General features: G+C 38.6%; 2 protein-coding genes across 3 annotated transcripts; one reads left to right on the top strand and one right to left on the bottom strand.

Moving 5' to 3' along the window:
- Positions 1 to 1,430: 1,430 nt before the first annotated feature.
- LOC117470481 (solute carrier family 13 member 2-like) lies at positions 1,431 to 10,110 on the bottom strand. Its single transcript, XM_034115273.1, has 13 exons — positions 9,960 to 10,110; positions 8,388 to 8,516; positions 8,157 to 8,293; positions 7,247 to 7,494; positions 7,106 to 7,141; positions 6,548 to 6,704; positions 6,019 to 6,141; positions 5,721 to 5,930; positions 5,349 to 5,443; positions 3,860 to 3,975; positions 3,602 to 3,763; positions 3,307 to 3,444; positions 1,431 to 3,010 (listed from the first exon to the last, which is right to left on the bottom strand). The coding sequence occupies exons 1-13, from the start codon at positions 10,059 to 10,061 to the stop codon at positions 2,882 to 2,884; spliced, it is 1,782 nt and encodes a 593-aa protein (XP_033971164.1). The 5' UTR covers positions 10,062 to 10,110; the 3' UTR covers positions 1,431 to 2,881.
- A 2,649-nt stretch (positions 10,111 to 12,759) lies between these two features.
- Positions 12,760 to 17,219, top strand: slc46a1 (solute carrier family 46 member 1). Of its 2 annotated transcripts, XM_034115056.1 has the most exons (7): positions 12,760 to 13,028; positions 13,062 to 13,252; positions 13,826 to 14,217; positions 14,487 to 14,965; positions 15,580 to 15,663; positions 15,869 to 16,025; positions 16,173 to 17,219. In XM_034115056.1, the coding sequence occupies exons 1-7, from the start codon at positions 12,941 to 12,943 to the stop codon at positions 16,225 to 16,227; spliced, it is 1,446 nt and encodes a 481-aa protein (XP_033970947.1). In that variant the 5' UTR covers positions 12,760 to 12,940; the 3' UTR covers positions 16,228 to 17,219. The 2 variants fall into 2 exon arrangements, with proteins under 2 accessions (XP_033970947.1, XP_033970946.1); XM_034115055.1 differs by having other exon boundaries at positions 12,760 to 13,252.
- The last annotated feature ends 227 nt before the right edge of the window (positions 17,220 to 17,446 follow it).

Raw genomic sequence — 17,446 nt, forward strand, 5'->3', positions numbered from 1 at the left:
ACTGACAAAGATTGAGTTATTCAGGAGGGTGTAATGTGGCATTAGTCTTATTGTCTTCTAGGAAATAACTGCTCCAAATGCAATTTCATGTTCTTCAGAGCTAGAACATGTTATTTCCTGTTTTTACAGTTTTATGAACTGTCATCATCATCATCCCCTGTTTTTATACACAGTATTAATCAGAGTGGTAATGAATCACTGTAACTTAATGGCAACCTGGTGACAGGTAACTGCCATTGGAGAAATTGGCCATGCTGGTACTCACACAAATATTGTAATGTTGTTGTAATAACGATGATGAAAACAGGCTGTTGTTTACTGTTAACATATTAAACTAGCATTCCTGTGTCAACAATAAAGTGAATATAATTGACAAGTGGGAAGGGGGACATTATAGGTCACCTAACCTAGCTGCTGCAGGGCATCCCAGGCTGTGATAGACAACAACAACAAAAAGAGTGAACAATTATCATTAAAAAAACCTTTGATCGTATGCATGGACGAATAAAGGGCAGCTCCTCTGCTCTGACACCCTGCCAGTTATTGTATGCATGGTTGCACGTGTTTATTTCGGAACCTACTGTGTACAGATCCTTTTTGCATGTGTTTATTTTAACTGCAACTGTATAAAAACAACAGAATTAAAAACTGAGTTTCCCTTTGTGTGATCAATAAAGCAAAGTGTATTATTATTCTTATATATATCTTGATCTGTGACCCTGTAAAACGAAGTTTGCGACCCGCTTGTCACAGGTTGCACAACGCATGTCAACGAGAGTTGGCCAATTAACCCAAAGACTAACTTTTTTTTCTCCGAGTGTTATATTTTGAGCTTTTCAGATCTTAGGTCCTGAAAATGTAAAATCATTCAGTAACTCAAAATGTAATTAACTTCCATTTACATGAGTAATACACTAAATTGCAGGTGTACGTTTTATACTATATTGTCAACTTACAGCGTTTTTTGACAGCAAACAGTAGCAGAAAGGGCCCCCCCCCCTTTCTGCTACTGTTTGCTGTCAAAAAATGCTGTAAGTGGGGGGTCACACCACTTCTAAGCATGTAGCAACATGTGTTTCACTGCATGATCCATTTCAATTGCTTTTATTAGTTTTATAACCAATCAAATCAAAATGTCCAACTAAATATTTGTTAATCAGAAGATGTTAAAGAACTGGAAAATTCTTTTTTTTATGTAATCAAAAATAGTGATTTACTAGTGTCTTCTAAAAACAGAGAGGAAACCATGCAGAGTTCCTAAGGCAACGAGATTTATCACTGAATACTTCACATTTTGGCTTCAGGGTAAAGGTATATGAATTCAGCAATTACATTGCCTGGCCAAGGAATACTTCATAATAAAATGTGCAGCTGTCTCCCCAAATGGATGTTCTCAGTATTATATATTCACAATTACCATTTCATTACAGATTCAGGTTCTTTATTAAAAAACATATTCAGAGATGCCCAGTACAGTCAGGTGTTAAAGATTTCCAGAGTATGATAACTGCAGATTTGTATGCATCGTCTCACTAAAAACACCTCTTGCCCATTCTCAGTAACCAAATACCAATTATTAATGAAACACCTGAACTACCAGCAGAGAGAATGTACTGCAGCATTATACAGCCTTTGTCTATTTAAACTCACAAATCACAAACTTGGACAGAGACCAAAAGTGATTAAAATAAGACAATACAAAGATATCATGACATAAAGATGTTGTCTTACCTCCGATCACAAGCACCTTCCATTAGTGCAAGAACCAGTTCAAATAGACTGATAGTTTCCCTTTGAATGATGTCGTCTTTCAGTCTGGACCAAAATAATGGTTGCTAGATTAAACTAAAATGTTTTGTATTTCATGATTGCTTACTCCTTTGACCTCTGTATACTGTAGTTATAGCATTTTGAAATCCTTTTTGCTCTCCACATACAGCAGATATGTGGACCCCTGCCAACAATTTCAATGAAATGTTTTTAATCAGTTTCCTATAATTGATTTCTCTTAACTTCAATCCTTTTGTATTTCTCCAACATTGACCCTTTGAAGGGATTAAGCTTTCTGTCCTCTGGCTCTCTTTACATCAATAAAGTACCCAGTGTCCCTAATCCTATGGATGGTAATGAGATTTATCCCATCAATAAATGTATCAGTCTAAAAAACGGCAGCATCTAGTGCTCCGACTGGTTTTCTTGGAATCTGGATATTCTGTTGTTTAAGACAACATTGATAAGTTCGACTGACTAAATGGAATACAATGATTATAGTTTTCTCTAAGAAACCAACTGAGAAATTATAGATAGTTACAGTTCTCTCAAAACTCAGACAGACATGGCACAACAGCCATAAGGCAAAAATATTCATAAGTAGTACACAGTGATATTTAAGTATGCAAATGAAAAATACAATTATTGAAGTTTTTGTTATGTTGTTTACATTTTTGTTTAATAGTTTTATTTTAGGTTAGTGTAACGCTGCTAATTACAGATACAAAGACAACTCAGAATATGACATTTCTCGCAGCAAACAAGACTGGCATTTGCTTGCATTAACACTTTTTAAATATCAGGTCTGCCAGGTCAAAATCTGCTTGAATGACAGTCCATGAGAGTATTAATCTAGATGCCATTAACTCAAAAGAAGGTACTTTAATGTTTCTTGTAAACATGTTGGTTTCTGAACAGCCTCACAATATGAGGGAGGATATAAGTCTGAAGAAGCCCTCAACATCAAACTGCGTTGGCCCGAGTATACTGGAGCTTTTAATAAAAGTACCATGTATACCATACACTTGCCTTCCAGTGGTGAAATCCTAATACTCAGACATTGTTCATATCCACCAGTTTTTCCCCCGTTTCCATTTTCCTGAGTTCACTTTCAAGGAGTTTTGGTGACATTGGCCCAACTGGGAAATTCATTCAGATTGAACATGGCCACCCCCCACGTGTTAATGGCAATGTTGATGGTTATGACTCCAAGAATGTTCAGAATGAATCCAGCTTTGGCCTGGAAAAAACAAAAAATAAAACAATGAAAATAAACTTATATTTTGGATCTGGTTCAAGGCAAAACAGTGTTTTGACAAAAAACTATCAGAGTAGGTATTAATACCAATTTGTCTCCCTGAGCTTAGTATCCATGGTAATATGCAGGTTATTGTCAGTATGCAAATAGATAATAATGATCAGATATAAGGATTTATATAAGCTGCTGACCCAAAAACTAGATATGAGCCTTTATCCAAAACACTGTGTGCATGTCAATACGCTCACTTAAGGGGTCTCTTTCCCAAAATATCTTACCATGTCTAGGACTTTGAGGTTGCCGTAGGAGAAGGCGATGGCGTTGGGTGGAGTGGCTACGGGCAGCATGAAAGCCAGCGAGGCAGAGATGGTGCAGGGCAACATGACGTACAGTGGGTGTATCTTGATGGCGGTGGCCTGGATTCAAAAATGTAAAAAAGACATTCACACATTCCAAATAGGCAAGTGAAAAACATTTAGTTTTTAAGTTTGGGGATGCTGAACTGAAATGTTTGTGAATGTCCCATAATGTCAACCAATACGATTAAATACGGAGTGTTATATTCTGTCTTACCATTGAGGCCAGTATTGGCAGGAACAGAGTGGTGGTGGCAGTGTTGCTGGAACATTCAGTAAACATGGCCACCAGCAAGCACAGCAGGATGGAGATGGCAAAAGGAGGGATGCTCTGCAGCGGTATGAGACTTTCTCCAAGCCACAAAGAAAGTCCAGATTTCTTCATGCAATTTGGGAATACACATATGAGCGTCCGAACAATTGTAAAATGCATTATCTTTCAGAAAGTTGTGAACTTGATGATCAAATACATTACCTCACTTCCATGTGCCAATGCAAAACCTCCTCCCAGAAGCAAAAGGATGTTCCAAGGCATCTTTTCATGGACAACGTCCCAATTAAGCAGAGCTGCAGGGGCTTCAGAAGAGGCCCCTGTAAGGACAAGGAGACAAGGAGACAAGGAAGTAAATCTTTAAAGCTGACAGTATCATTTCAGCTATTGGTTAAGGCAATCATAAATAAGTACATATCTAATCTAACTATAGAAAAGCCAAGGTTTTATCGCCCACTGATAAGATGAAGTGACCATAAATTTGTTCTGTAAAGATACAAAACAAATGTTATAAAAAGGTAAGCCATTCAAATATAATACAAATGTGGTGTTGTAATTGGATTCCTTCTTTTAAGCAGTTTTTCTCTTTTCCAAAGTGGACTTTGTCACCTCAAAGTCTGACACAATGATTAACACACTCTTACACTCTTCTGTGTACAAAACACTGTTTTTCCTCTTTATGACAGGTACTTGTTGCCTATAGGCAGGAGCAGGACACGCTTAACTTAAGTTACAAAGGGAGAAAAAATAGATTCATTGATAGAAAAGTCATTTTTCTAAGTAACAGAACAGCATGTACTGTTGCACAGGCTTGACCTCGGGGCTATCAGGCTACAACTCAGGAAGCAGATGGGATAACGTTTATTAGAAAATGCTGAATCAACGAGATAAGTTGTCACAGGCAATAAAAGACACTGACGGTGTCTTTGTTGTAGTACACAGAGAGAAAAGACAGACATGCTTATAAAACTGCATATTATTGAATGTTATGCAATAGTGAATTAACTCTTCCCATTGTGCTGTATGGACCTGCACAGAAAGAACAAAAAATAGCAGGTACCTGCCCTCTTGTTTTAACATCTTATCCTCTTAAAAAAAATCCCAATTTTATTAACATTGCTCAACAAAAAGAAAGCATAAACATGAAAATAGAAGTTTACTACTTAACATTTTTGTTTTAAGACAAGAAAATCCTTTCATGTCATTGCTCAACATGTAATCCTCAAAAAGGTCTGTGGTCAACATGTTTATTCACCTTTCTAAAATAAGACTATTAAAGGTGGGGTATGTAATTTTGGAGAAACCAGCTCGAGTGCGCTAGAATTTGAAAATAAACAACCGGAAAAAATCTGCCACTTCCTTACAGAGCCCCTCTTCCAGCACACACGAACGCGCACATGACCAATGAGGGCACGAGATAAGTTTGTGCACAGATGGAAGGCTGACAGGCAGGTAGGCCATCCAGTTATTTTAGCCGGGCCGGCTAAAATGATTGGTCGTGCTTTTTACAGTACTACGGCTTCCACAGATGACATTTTTTTATGGATTTTTTGTCAAAGCACTTAAGATATTCATTGCTATCGGGATGTTAAGAGCATTCCATGGAATATAACAAAAAGTGTATCTCGAGCCGGTTTCTCAAACTTACCTACCCCACCTTTAAGACATGTGGAAAACATGCCGGCTGACTTACCATCCTCTGACCTCCCGCAGCATCTTGGCAGTTTAGATGGGATGCAGAAGAAGAGTGCTGACATTAAAATGGCCACAGTGCCGTCTGTGACGTACCTGATGAGAAACACGTATTTAAATATCTGTGTTATGTAGTACCGACACAAAAATACTTAAGCTACTATTTTGTGGCTAGCGTCAAGATTAAAGATAAAAAAGGCACTATCATTTAAAGTTAGTAACAATAAGAACCATTGATGTCCAGGCAGTGACTTATATTTAATCATGTTCCCTTCCTTATTTCCTTCTCCAACACTGGGCCAATCCCTGGTTAACTCCTCACCTCTTCACTTTCTTATAAAAAGCCATGTGACAAACAGTTTTTCTTACTCACGTTTTGTCTTTGTTGAAGAGCACAGTGGCCCAGCCGGGTATGAACCCAGGTTCCCTGGTAAACCACAGAACAACCAGCAACGTGAAGATGGTCAGCACACAACCCTCAGCGAAGCTCATCCTGCCCAACTTTTTGTACTCATCTTTGATTACCTGGAACGCCTCCCTGTCTCCTTCTTTCTTGGTGCCACATCCAAATGTGCTTTTAAGGCTGCAATAACACAACGTGAAAAGTACTGCTTATATGGTTGCAATCAGGAAATATCAGACAGAGATTAGGTACATTACATGAAACTTACTTGAAGCCTAGAAACATAAACTGCAGCCACAACCAAGACAAGGCGAGCATTAGCACCATGTTGGGGAAGGCGAAGCCGAACCAGCTTGCAAAGTTGATTACGCCTCCATTATTTGGAAAGAGTCTGTTGATTATCGAAAGAAAACATTAAAATCAGAAAACAGCACAACCTTAACACCTGGATGTACTTGCAACAAGCCTACAAGTGCCAGCAAGTTGTTTTTGAAATAATAATGTTTTTTTCCAACTGGTCAGTATACTTTTTGCATAGGACATTGTATTTTTTAACAAATCTTAAAAGTTGGTTGCAAGTAGATATGCATGTTGTATGGAAATATTTCAGCTACAGAAAAGATGACAAAAAGGTACTTGATCATCATCTTGTGTAAATTCCAGTTTTTTGTTCAAGTACTTTGTTAAGTATATATATTGTGCAATCAAAATATCGCTATGTCAGTTTCTTCCAATATTGTGCAGCCCTATACAGTATGTGCGAGTTGTGTGGTAATTTGTGTATGTGCAGGACGTACTCATCAATCTGGCCTTTCATAATGACGTTGGGTGTTGTTCCGGTGAGGGTGGCCGTCCCACCGATGCTGGCAGCGTAACAAACACTCAGACTCATGCCTTTCGTCAGCTTCGTATACTTCTGCTCAGTCTTCAGTCTGCGCTGCTGGGCCTCTAGACCTTCATCATTAAAAAAATACATCTTATCTGTTGCATATTGAATGTAATTTTCTGTTCTGGGTTTCCTTGCTTTACCAGTTTCTGTAATTGTTTAATGCAGTGAGGAGAAAGTTGCTATTGTATTTCAATTGTTCTTTGAATGTTTAGTTTGACACATATCTTTACCAAGACTTGTTTTGCTGAGATCTTGGGTGACTTAACCAAACTGCTTGAAAATGTTAAAACAGGGCCAACACTTTTTGAAAGATTAAGATTTGTATTTTTACCTCATACCAATCACAGTAAGAATACATTTGACCTGTACTTCGGCACTTTTATTTCTGCTCTTTGTTTTGTTTGATTTTTCCTTTTACTATTTTAAGCTAGACTATTACTTAAAAGACAAAAGGTAAAAAACATACTTGATATTTTGCCATTGCTGTCATCTTTATCTGCATCTGCAAAACACCATGAGAACAAAAACATCAAAAACAATAACAACCAAAGAGTTAAGAAATAGTATAGTACAGAAAATAACAAAATATATGGACACTGCCACACACCCAAATTGATGGTGTTTTCCTTTGATTGGAGTTCTTTGCTCATTTTGGCATCACCCATCTCAAATGCCTGGTTATCCAGACCATTATTTGCAGCAGCCATGTTAAACTCCCTCTCTTCAGCGTTGGCCTCTGTGTCACACAGCTGCTGCAGCACAGCGTTGGCGATGGGCAGCATCATGGCTGTGGAGGCAGTGTTACTGATCCACATGGACAGGAAGGCTGTGGTGCCCATGAAACCAATCATCAGACTGGAGAGGATGCAAAACAAATGATTAGATGGAAAGTTGAAGTTTGAAAAAAAAAACCTTAGAGAAATGTATTGATAATGGCAAAAGAATATGAACCCTCTCAAACACAACATTTTCAACACCCTCCACTACTCTGTGAAAACTTTTCACAAGATAAGGTTCAAGGTTCAAGGCTTTTATTAGTCATACGTACATAGCTACAGTGTAGTTATGTCTATGGAAATCTTAGGTCACAGGCTCCACCAACAGTGCAACACAATAAAACAGATACACAGAAAAAATAGTGCAAGTAAATAAAACATTTAAAAAAGATAGTGAAATAGTGAAATAGTAGGTACCTGGCCACAGATTTTGGACAATAAAACACAGCTCACAGTTAATCAGTTAATCCCGAAGGTGTGTGACGTTGCTCAAAACAACAACACTAACAGAGATACCTCTTTCATTCTTAACCTTTAAACAAGCTTGTAAATTGTAGGATTTCCATCATTTGCAATTAAGATGAGAAAAAAAAGGTAAAGAAATCAAAAGAAAACAATACTAAGTGAAACAATTGCAGACTGATGTGAGTTTCAGATCATCATTTAATTGTCCACATAGTTTGTATTGTAGCTGCAGTGCAATATAAATGTGCAGGTATGAAAAACTATAAGGTTGCTTACAGAGATGGCTTCACCCCCACAATAAGCAGCACTTGAAGGGCGATTCTCCGGTGCAGGTTCCAATGCTCAACAGCAATGGCCACCAGCAGCCCACCAATAAAGAGCATGTTGGAGTCTTTCAGGTACTGGATACAAACCTGGATAACAGAGGAAAAAACACAAATCCATGTCAACCCATTCCATCAAGAAATGGTTTATTAGAATGTGTGATTGCTGTAGAGATGGAGATACCTCGTTTGATTCCATGATGCCCATCATGGGGAAGAGGATGACGGGCAGCAGGGCGGTCACAGCCAGAGGGATACACTCCGTGCACCAGTACAGCGCCATGAGGATAATTACATAACCACATTTTGCCTCCTGTAATGACAGACAATGACTGTGTTGCTTAAAAGTGTTAATACACAGTATGCGTATACTATATGTTACATATTATTTACATAAATGGTGTGATGCACTTGACACATGTGTACAAGTGAGATAACCTTAATATGTCTGTTAGGAAGTACAAACCCACCATAAACTGCTCAACCTTGGCTTACATAATATAGTTCAGTTAGCATAGTTAACCATTACCCAATAACTTTTGTAACTATCTTGAGTTAATCCTCTAGAAAATACTTTTGTTTTGTTTGCTTGCTGTTGAAATGTTGCAGTTAAAACATTTGCAGCCACTCAAATAGAAATGACATGATCAATTTATTAGTCATATAATAACTTCCTGCTTTTACCTTGAATATGTCTGGAACTTAGTCAAATATTAAAACAACTGCTGCTTGATTAAGATGACAAAGGTCAAACAATAAGGAAAACACATAAATTCTTAAATTTAATGACAGTTCCCTGTGTTTTATTGTGTTGCTTTTTACAACAGCTGAACACAAAGAAGAAAAGAAAACCAACAAATGCTCATCTACTTTAAAATCTACATGATGTGATGAGCTAAAAGGGAACATAAATCTTGATTATTTCCCCACTTTTTCATTCATCATAGTAAATGATCACATAGTGCAGAGGGTCATTGATGGAGCCCTCTTATTGAAGTAAGACATGTAAAGAAACAAATGTCCAGAGGCAGAGACCCCTAGTGGAGTGGAGGGGGTCGTAACACTGGCAAATAGAAGTTTGATGTAATCTGCAAGAGTTGAAGGTTTAGCATAACGATAAAACCGCTTCAACACTCTGAACTGTTACAGGAAGAAAGGCTTTAGCTGTTCCTGGGCTTGAGGGCCAAAGCCAAGATAGTGGTAGTTCAAAAGTGTTTTTACTATCAGGACACCTGATAATAAACATGATAAGTCCTGTCATCAGATCTGTTCTTTGATGTTTGACCTGTGCCTGTGTTTTGTTGAATAAAGGACAGACGGTCAAATCAGGATTTGTTTGATACGCAATAGGTCTAAGGCGAGTCTAATACAGTATGCAATTGCAGGAGCCGCAATATTCGTTAAAGTCAAAATAACATTCTGTATTAAGTATTTTGTTGCTGCAGAGATGTCAGGTCCGACAAGATGTAGGCTATTCTTTAAAAAAATGAAAAATAAATGTTGATTGCATTCCTTCAATATATTGAATCACAGCAATTACAATATCAGTATAGTTGCAATTAATGTAATTTTTCCAGTGAGGGTGGTTAAAGGGGTTTTAGAAGAAGTTTGTGCTCTACAAACAAATGGGTATATTAGAACTTTGGAGTAATGCAAGTAAACAAGCCACCCCTAATTATCAGGTCCTCATTCTTAAATATGTCTGTAGATATGTCCTACAATATAAAAATAAAAATATACATGTTCATTTTCTTACCGAGGTTGGGCAGATTAGGGGCAGAGGAAGAAGTAAAAGAGGTGTAAGGACTATCACAATGTAATTCCTATACTTCCACAGGCATGTGAGAATCCCAGCCATGAGCCACAAGGTGCGATGGACATCCAAAGTAGAAAGAGAAAGAAAAAAAACCACCGTACTAGAACGTACAGGCGCATTATTTATATCAGAATATATAGTACGTCACACTGAAAAAGATTAAAAATTAACTTTAGAGTTCATGGTCTGCATGTAGAGGGAGTGTTTCCATGTGGTAAAAAGGGGGTAGTTAAGGTAATGACCAGGAGAAAAATGTACCTTTTCATCACTGCTTTTAATACGTGATTAGTGTTTTGTGGTATATGTTTTTGGCATGTTATTTTTGTGATCATCTTAACTTATGTAAAGTTTCTTTAAATATTCAAAAGCACTTAAAAAATTGAATGCATTATTATAAAAACAATAAATGTGTATAATGAAAAAAACTTGATCTTGACTGTAGTAGACTTACACTGACACTATTTCACACTAAATGACTTTTGTTTAGTTTCCAACAACTGCAACAAAGAGAAATCCATGATTTTAGTGAAGGCAAAAGTCCTTTCCTTTAATGGACGGCAGTAGCTAAGTATTTAGGGATCTGGATTGGGAACTGAAGGGTCGCCGGTTCAAGTCCAGAGCGGACCAAAGTTACAGAATGTTGACTGGTAGCTGGAGAGGTGCCAACAAATGTGGATCTTGAGGTATCACATAAACAAGCTGAACAAACGTAAGCCGCATCAGAAAAAACATAGATTACCTATTTAATTTAATTCAGTGTTTAAGTTGATCATGTAGTACAGTTTATTTTAGATAGGGGGATAGTTGGGCTTCATGTAAAACGTTGTTTTGCTGACAGCAATGACAAACCCTTACAATCTCATAATAACTAATGGCACGAAAAAAAGCAGTCTTTTGTAATAGTTAGGAGCAAAGACCTCCAGTGGCAAAATATCCATATTACGTTGTTACGTTGTTTAGCCCATAAATAAACAAAAATCATAACTACTGAATGTGCCTTTTTGTAACTAATAAAGTGATACGTCTGTTCTCCAGGTCTTGTAAAAGGAAGCAGTAAAGGGAAATCTGGAAAAACAAAGTCACACTGACTAGATAACAGGGTCTATGGCCTTGTAAACAGGTTGTGTCAGATAACTTCCAAAACAGTGTTGTAATTCCTAAGAAAAACCTGGCACAGAGGCTGAAATGTAGATAAACCAGATCCTCCTACCGTGTGTGTGTGTGTGTGTGTGTGTGTGTGTGTGTGTGTGTGTGTGTGTGTGTGTGTGTGTGTGTGTGTGTGTGTGTGTGTGTGTGTGTGTGTGTGTGTGTGTGTGTGTGTGTGTGTGTGTGGTTTATGGTTAGAGGTATACACCCTCTACAGCTGACATTAATTACTTGTTGAAACCGTTGAAACCCTAAGAAGTTATATTAAAGATTGGTGAAAGTTACTGCACAAGAAAATATTTTGAGTTAAAAAAAAAACAAGTTGTGTTACGTACGTGTGTACATTTTAAGATAATACATAAAAGGTCAACTTTGCCTGGAGGGTAAACTGTACACATGCAGATTATGTATCCAGCCAAACTAAACTAAACTCAGGCCAATAACCACAAAGTTATGCTTCTTTGAACAGAGGAGAAGGGTGTGTTAGGGTTGGTACAGTATGAGTTGTTCACATTACCACTGCCTGTAAACAATTATTATTTGCAAAGACAGAAAAATAATAAGATACATTAATCATTAAATATATCATTTTTTCCAAACTTTTTTTAAGATACTTTGCAAGATATTTCAATCACACTACTACTTAGACTATAAGTAAGCTTTGAAAGAGCATTTTATTAGTTATATATTAGTTATACATACCCTGGACTAATGACATAACAGGCTTAAACCATAGACTGTATATATAAATATATATGGCTGGCTTCAACATTTTCTATTTTCCACCAGATTTAGCTATTACGTTTTCCCAGAGGGGCAAATACATGCCATTTTGCTGGTTTCATGCACAACAAAATAAAAGTGCTTTATCCATGTTCCTAATCAATGACATGTCACAGACTGTGAAAAAAAAGAACACCACCCTAGCCTTCCGTTTTTACGTTAAAAAAATGACAGTGGCGTTATGTTAAGAAAGTGTTTTTCATTTTCTTATGGCCATTAAATACATAGTGATTACTTTAAAGTGAGGTATAGCTTTTATCTTGAGTGGAATACTCTGCAAGTGCTGCATTCAAAATGTTATTTAAGTAAAGGTACAAAAGTAATGGCATACAAATATACTTAAAGTATGTAAAGTATAAGTACTTGTTTTGCAAATTAGCCCATTTCAGAATAATACATATTATATGCTTTGATCATAATTATTGATGCAAAGAGGATGAAATTCCTTTGTATGCTGAAGGGTAACTTTTGGATTTACTCCAGGTGTAACTGAAGTCTTATTTAAGTGTTTATTAAATGTAATTAAATTATTCCGAATCTGAAAAGTAATTAAAGGTATAAAAGTACGTAATATACCTCTGGATTGTAGTACATAGTATTAGAAACACTCAAGTAAAGTAGAAGTCCTTCAAAATGGTACTTAAATACAGTACTTGAGTAAATAATCTACTATTAGTTACTTTACACCACTGATAGCAAATAAAGAAAGCCGTGTAGTCCCCCTCTTTGTCCACACGGGGGTGCTGAGCTGAAGCCTTCAATGAGCCTCAGCACGGAATCCTTTATTTTGCTGAGCTGGTAGCTACATTTCCTTCCCACTAGTTTTATATCAGAAACCAGCAGCATAAACAAACTAGCATTAGCACGAAAAGCTAGTTATTTACGGAGCTATCTTAAATAAAAGGGCTACTACTCAATGTTTCGCTTGTGTTCAGACACTCTCAATATACAGTGAGTGAAGTTACCACGGTTAATGTTTACGCTGCCTGGACATGGACGAGCCGGACACCGCAGCGATTCTTCCCGGGGACGTGCTTACCGCCACGGACGAGGAGACACACGACTCTGGGGACCACAAACATGAGGCTGAAGTAGCGAGCACCGGCTTCGTACGACCACCGTTTAGGGTTACATGCCCGGTGTCTGTGGAGCCGGTGCTGTTCCTTTCCATGTTTTCTCTGGCCCTGCAGGCGCCTCTGTCCACTCAGTACCTGTGGGACCGCATCAGCGAGGACCTCGGCTACAACGGCTCCAAGAGGTCGGGGTGCAGCAACGGCTCCGTGCCCCCCGACCCGCTGCAAACGGTAACGTCTTTAAACGGTTACTCAGCGGTAGTTAACGTCTTTTAACCGTTACTCATATTACAACAACACAAATTATGTCTCCTATTCCATGAGTCTGCTGCTTTTGGCCAAAACTCAAATGTAAGTGCCTTGCAATTAAACAGATTTGAACAATTAAGCCGAATGATAAATTGTCCTTAATGGCAGTGACAGTACATACAATCGTGACATGGACTGAGGTTTAAATTAAGGGATTGAGGTTTAAATTAAGGGAATAACTATAACATTCACTTTATTGGTTTATTTAAAGGAAGTGTGGGCAAATGCTATTTTCCTATGTCATCCCAGCACAGGTGTTACTTGTTCACACTTAATGGTCACAGAAGCTAAAAAAGGTTTTAAAATAAGCATGTAAATAGGCAGTAATAAACGTGCTATTTACTAGAACCCTAATGATGTGTTGTACCATCTAATTAAGGACACAATACAATTAGAATGCAAAGGAAATGGGATTATGGGTTACAAACAGTAACATGAGTCCCTTTGTTTGCTGATGAGTGTAGTTAACCAGGTCCCATTTTTCTTTTTCTGCAGGAGGTGGAAATCTTGACTGCCCACTGGAACCTGTACATCAGTCTTGGGGGATTTTCTGTAGGCCTGTTTGTGGTGCCTCTGCTGGGCTCATGGAGCGACCTCGCTGGTCGAAGACCCGTCCTCATCCTCCCCAACATTGGCCTGGCCCTCCAAGCGGTGGTTTACCTGGTGGTGATGTACCTGAAGCTGCCTGTGGGCTACTTTCTAGTTGGCAGGCTGCTAAGCGGCCTTTCCGGGGATTTCAACGCCATCCTGGCAGGCTGCTTTGCATATGTGGCTGATACCAGCGACAGAAAGTCCCGCACCATCAGGGTGGCAATCTTGGAGGCTTGTCTGGGCCTTTCAGGGATGCTAGCCAGCATCATCGGAGGGCAGTGGCGGCAGGCACAGGGGTAAGAAATCTGTGTTTTTACTAATGATTGGACCATCTAGGATTGAATGCAGATAAAAATGCACAATCAAAAATCAATAGGTTTATCATGGTGAGTTTCCATTATAGTAATAATCATCGCAATATTTGTGGCAAGGATAATTGTGAAATTTAATTTTTCAATTGTCACATTAGAAAAAGAAGTATCATTCACAACATTTGACTTTCTTTCAAAATCAAATCTATTTAGATTGACATTCATTTCCATTAAATGTGTACCTCTGTTTTTAGGTACATCAATCCCTTCTGGCTCGTCCTGGCCACAAACTTGGCCTCGGCTCTGTACGCTTACCTGTTCGTCCGTGAGTCGGTCGTGCCTGACCCCAGTGCCAAGCTCCTCACTTCCCGCCACTATAAAGCTGTCTGGCACCTCTTCTCAACAGGAGGCAGTACCAGTGACGCCGGCGGGACATTTCACAGATGCAAGCTATGGCTTTACATGCTGTGTTTCTTTCTGGTGGTGACTGTACACTTCGGCAGCAGGGAGTTGTACGTGTTGTTTGAGCTGAGCTCCCCGCTCTGCTGGGGATCGGCCCTCATTGGCTACGGATCAGCAGCTCAGAACCTGGCCTACCTCAGCAGTCTGCTGGGGCTGAAGATCATGCAGCACTGCCTGGAAGACTCCTGGGTGGCTCTCGTGGGTCTGGCCTCCAACGTCATCGGGCTGGTGGTGTTCTCTGTCGCTGACACCACACAGCTCATGTTCACAGGTGAGAGAATCTGGAGTGAGGGGGATGATTTTGTTCTTGTTTTTCTATCTAAAATATTTTCTATTCTTGAACTAAATGAAGCAAAGAAATAAGTTATTCATCAAACATATTTACCCTTTAACATGGCATGAAGACATGATGTCGAGGACTACAAATCTATTTTAGGATTACCCCTTACAGTAAAATAGTAGATTCAGTATCAGAGTGTAGCATGTAGTAGATTGCATCAATGATTATCCATTTAATGTGTGTTTTACTCAGACTTAGCAGTCCTTGTGTTAGCAGACAACCTTGGATACTAGAACATATAAAACTTAGTAGTCACTTCTTGTACCCTGTGGGAATAATTAACATCATCTATAAAAGTATACCCGTGCAATGTAATGTGGATCTCAAGGATAGTAAAATGGTTGCACAATACTGTACCGCCATTTATGACAGAATAAGAACATACAGGAAGGATACATACATAAAAATGATGGAACATCATTTAAAACATTATCAATCAATGTGTTGTCCCCATTTCACAATGGACAGTATAACTTTTTAGCTGACACTTATCCTGTTGGAGGTCTTTATTGTGCATCAAAGTTCAAATGTGTTTCTGTCACCAGGTTACGGTCTGTGTTTCCTCTTCATGGCTGCGACGCCTGTGCTCAGGTCAAAGCTGTCCAAGTTGGTCGGCCAATCAGAACAAGGTCAGTCACTAAACATGCATAAATAATACTTGTGTTTTTAAACAGGTGGATTTAACAAGGCAAACTGCAAAGATTTCAAGATGTGATGATTGTTTTGAAGTGACTTGTTTTTTTCTCCTTTTTGTAATTGCACCAAATTGCTATTCTACAGTCTGGTTTAACTTGAACTGTTGTATTCATCATTGTGTGTTTTTACTTTCCCCAGGCGCCCTGTTTGCCTCTGTTGCCTGTGTGGAGAGCTTGTGTTTCCTGGTGGGCAGTGGCCTTTTTAACTCCCTGTACCCAGCCACGCTGCACTTCATGAAGGGCTTCCCCTTCCTTTTTGCTGCCATCATCCTCTTCATCCCTGCTGGAATAATCGGGTGAGTGTTGCCTTATTGAACTTTCTGTGGTTTTTCTATTAGTGAATTGGAGTCACAAAAGCAATTGTGACCAAAAAGCATATGACAAAAGAATAATTCCCACTTTGCAAAATTAGTCATTCACCATTTCCATGTGTGTTTTTGTAGGACCCTGCAATGTTTGGACCAGAGGAGAGACAACAGAGACTCCACAGCATCCTGACCTGAAGAGAAGCAGAGGGCAGGAACGTGTCAGAGAGCTAACGTTTGTCCTGGTGTCAGTCTATGAGGTGAGCAGCTCTGACATGCATCTGTCCATCAGCAGTGCTGGGAGAGACTGTAATCTCAACACAGTGATAGGGTAGCTGACTGTTTTTTAACTAGCTCAATGGAGGGATTCTTACTAGTGTCACCAAAGGGATCAAGACTTTAGGATGAAGAATCAACCTCCTGGCTGAAATGACTTTAAAACCGACACAAAGTGGAGAGGGGGATTTGTTAAATCTCTGCTGGCCAGTCTTCTGATGTCTCAACATGACATTTATACAAATGGTGAACAGAACAAGGTTCGTAGCACGTTTTATGTTGTGATTATATATATTTTAAATACAGTGTAATGTGTGCCAACGAAAATGCCTTATATTTCAATTTGAATGTATTAATAATACACACAACAGCTTAAGGTGCTAACCATAAGAGGAAAATCACAAACTCCTCAGTTGCTCCAAAACATTTCAAGCAAGGGTGCAACCAAACTATCAGCAATCCACAGCAGAGACAGTGAAATAGGAGCCGTAGCCGGGGGAATACCGGGTTACACTTTGACCCTCCTCGCTCCATAGTGTACACTCCCTGAAGAGTCCCACCACCACAAACAACACAGGATCGTCCCAGAGCACAGGCCTAGTGCCAGCATGCACACCGGGGTCCGGACTTATGCACAGAGAGGGAACAAGAGCTGCCAAATCATATTTAAAATGTTCGAAGGGAAGATAAAGAGGTACTACTGTGAATTGATCAACATGAGATTACTTTCTCAAAGCCATTATGCAAATGTTGGGGCAACAAAACTTTACCGACAAAAGGATCTATTTTTGTCCTATTTTTTGTCAATTGTGCAATATTTATTATAAGTTGCAACAGATTGAAATAGAACTTGATCATGATTTTCATAGTTTGTAATAATATGGTTAAATCTGTTTATTTCTGTTTACATGTCACACAACGATTAAGTGAGGATCAAATAAAGGATTTCAGTTGTTTATGTTTTTACAACACCCCTTTCATCATGTTTAAAATAAAGGGACCAAATTCTATTTTCATTCAAACATATTGTTGGTTTTTTTCATTTAATTTGATTCTGTTTATTACACTGAGGAAACAAGGATAACATAAAAATGGCAAAGCAGACAAATATTACTTCTCAGACTTAACACTGTGAT

The sequence above is a fragment of the Trematomus bernacchii genome, unplaced genomic scaffold (genome assembly GCF_902827165.1).
Source record: "Trematomus bernacchii unplaced genomic scaffold, fTreBer1.1, whole genome shotgun sequence".
Lineage (NCBI taxonomy): Eukaryota > Metazoa > Chordata > Actinopteri > Perciformes > Nototheniidae > Trematomus > Trematomus bernacchii.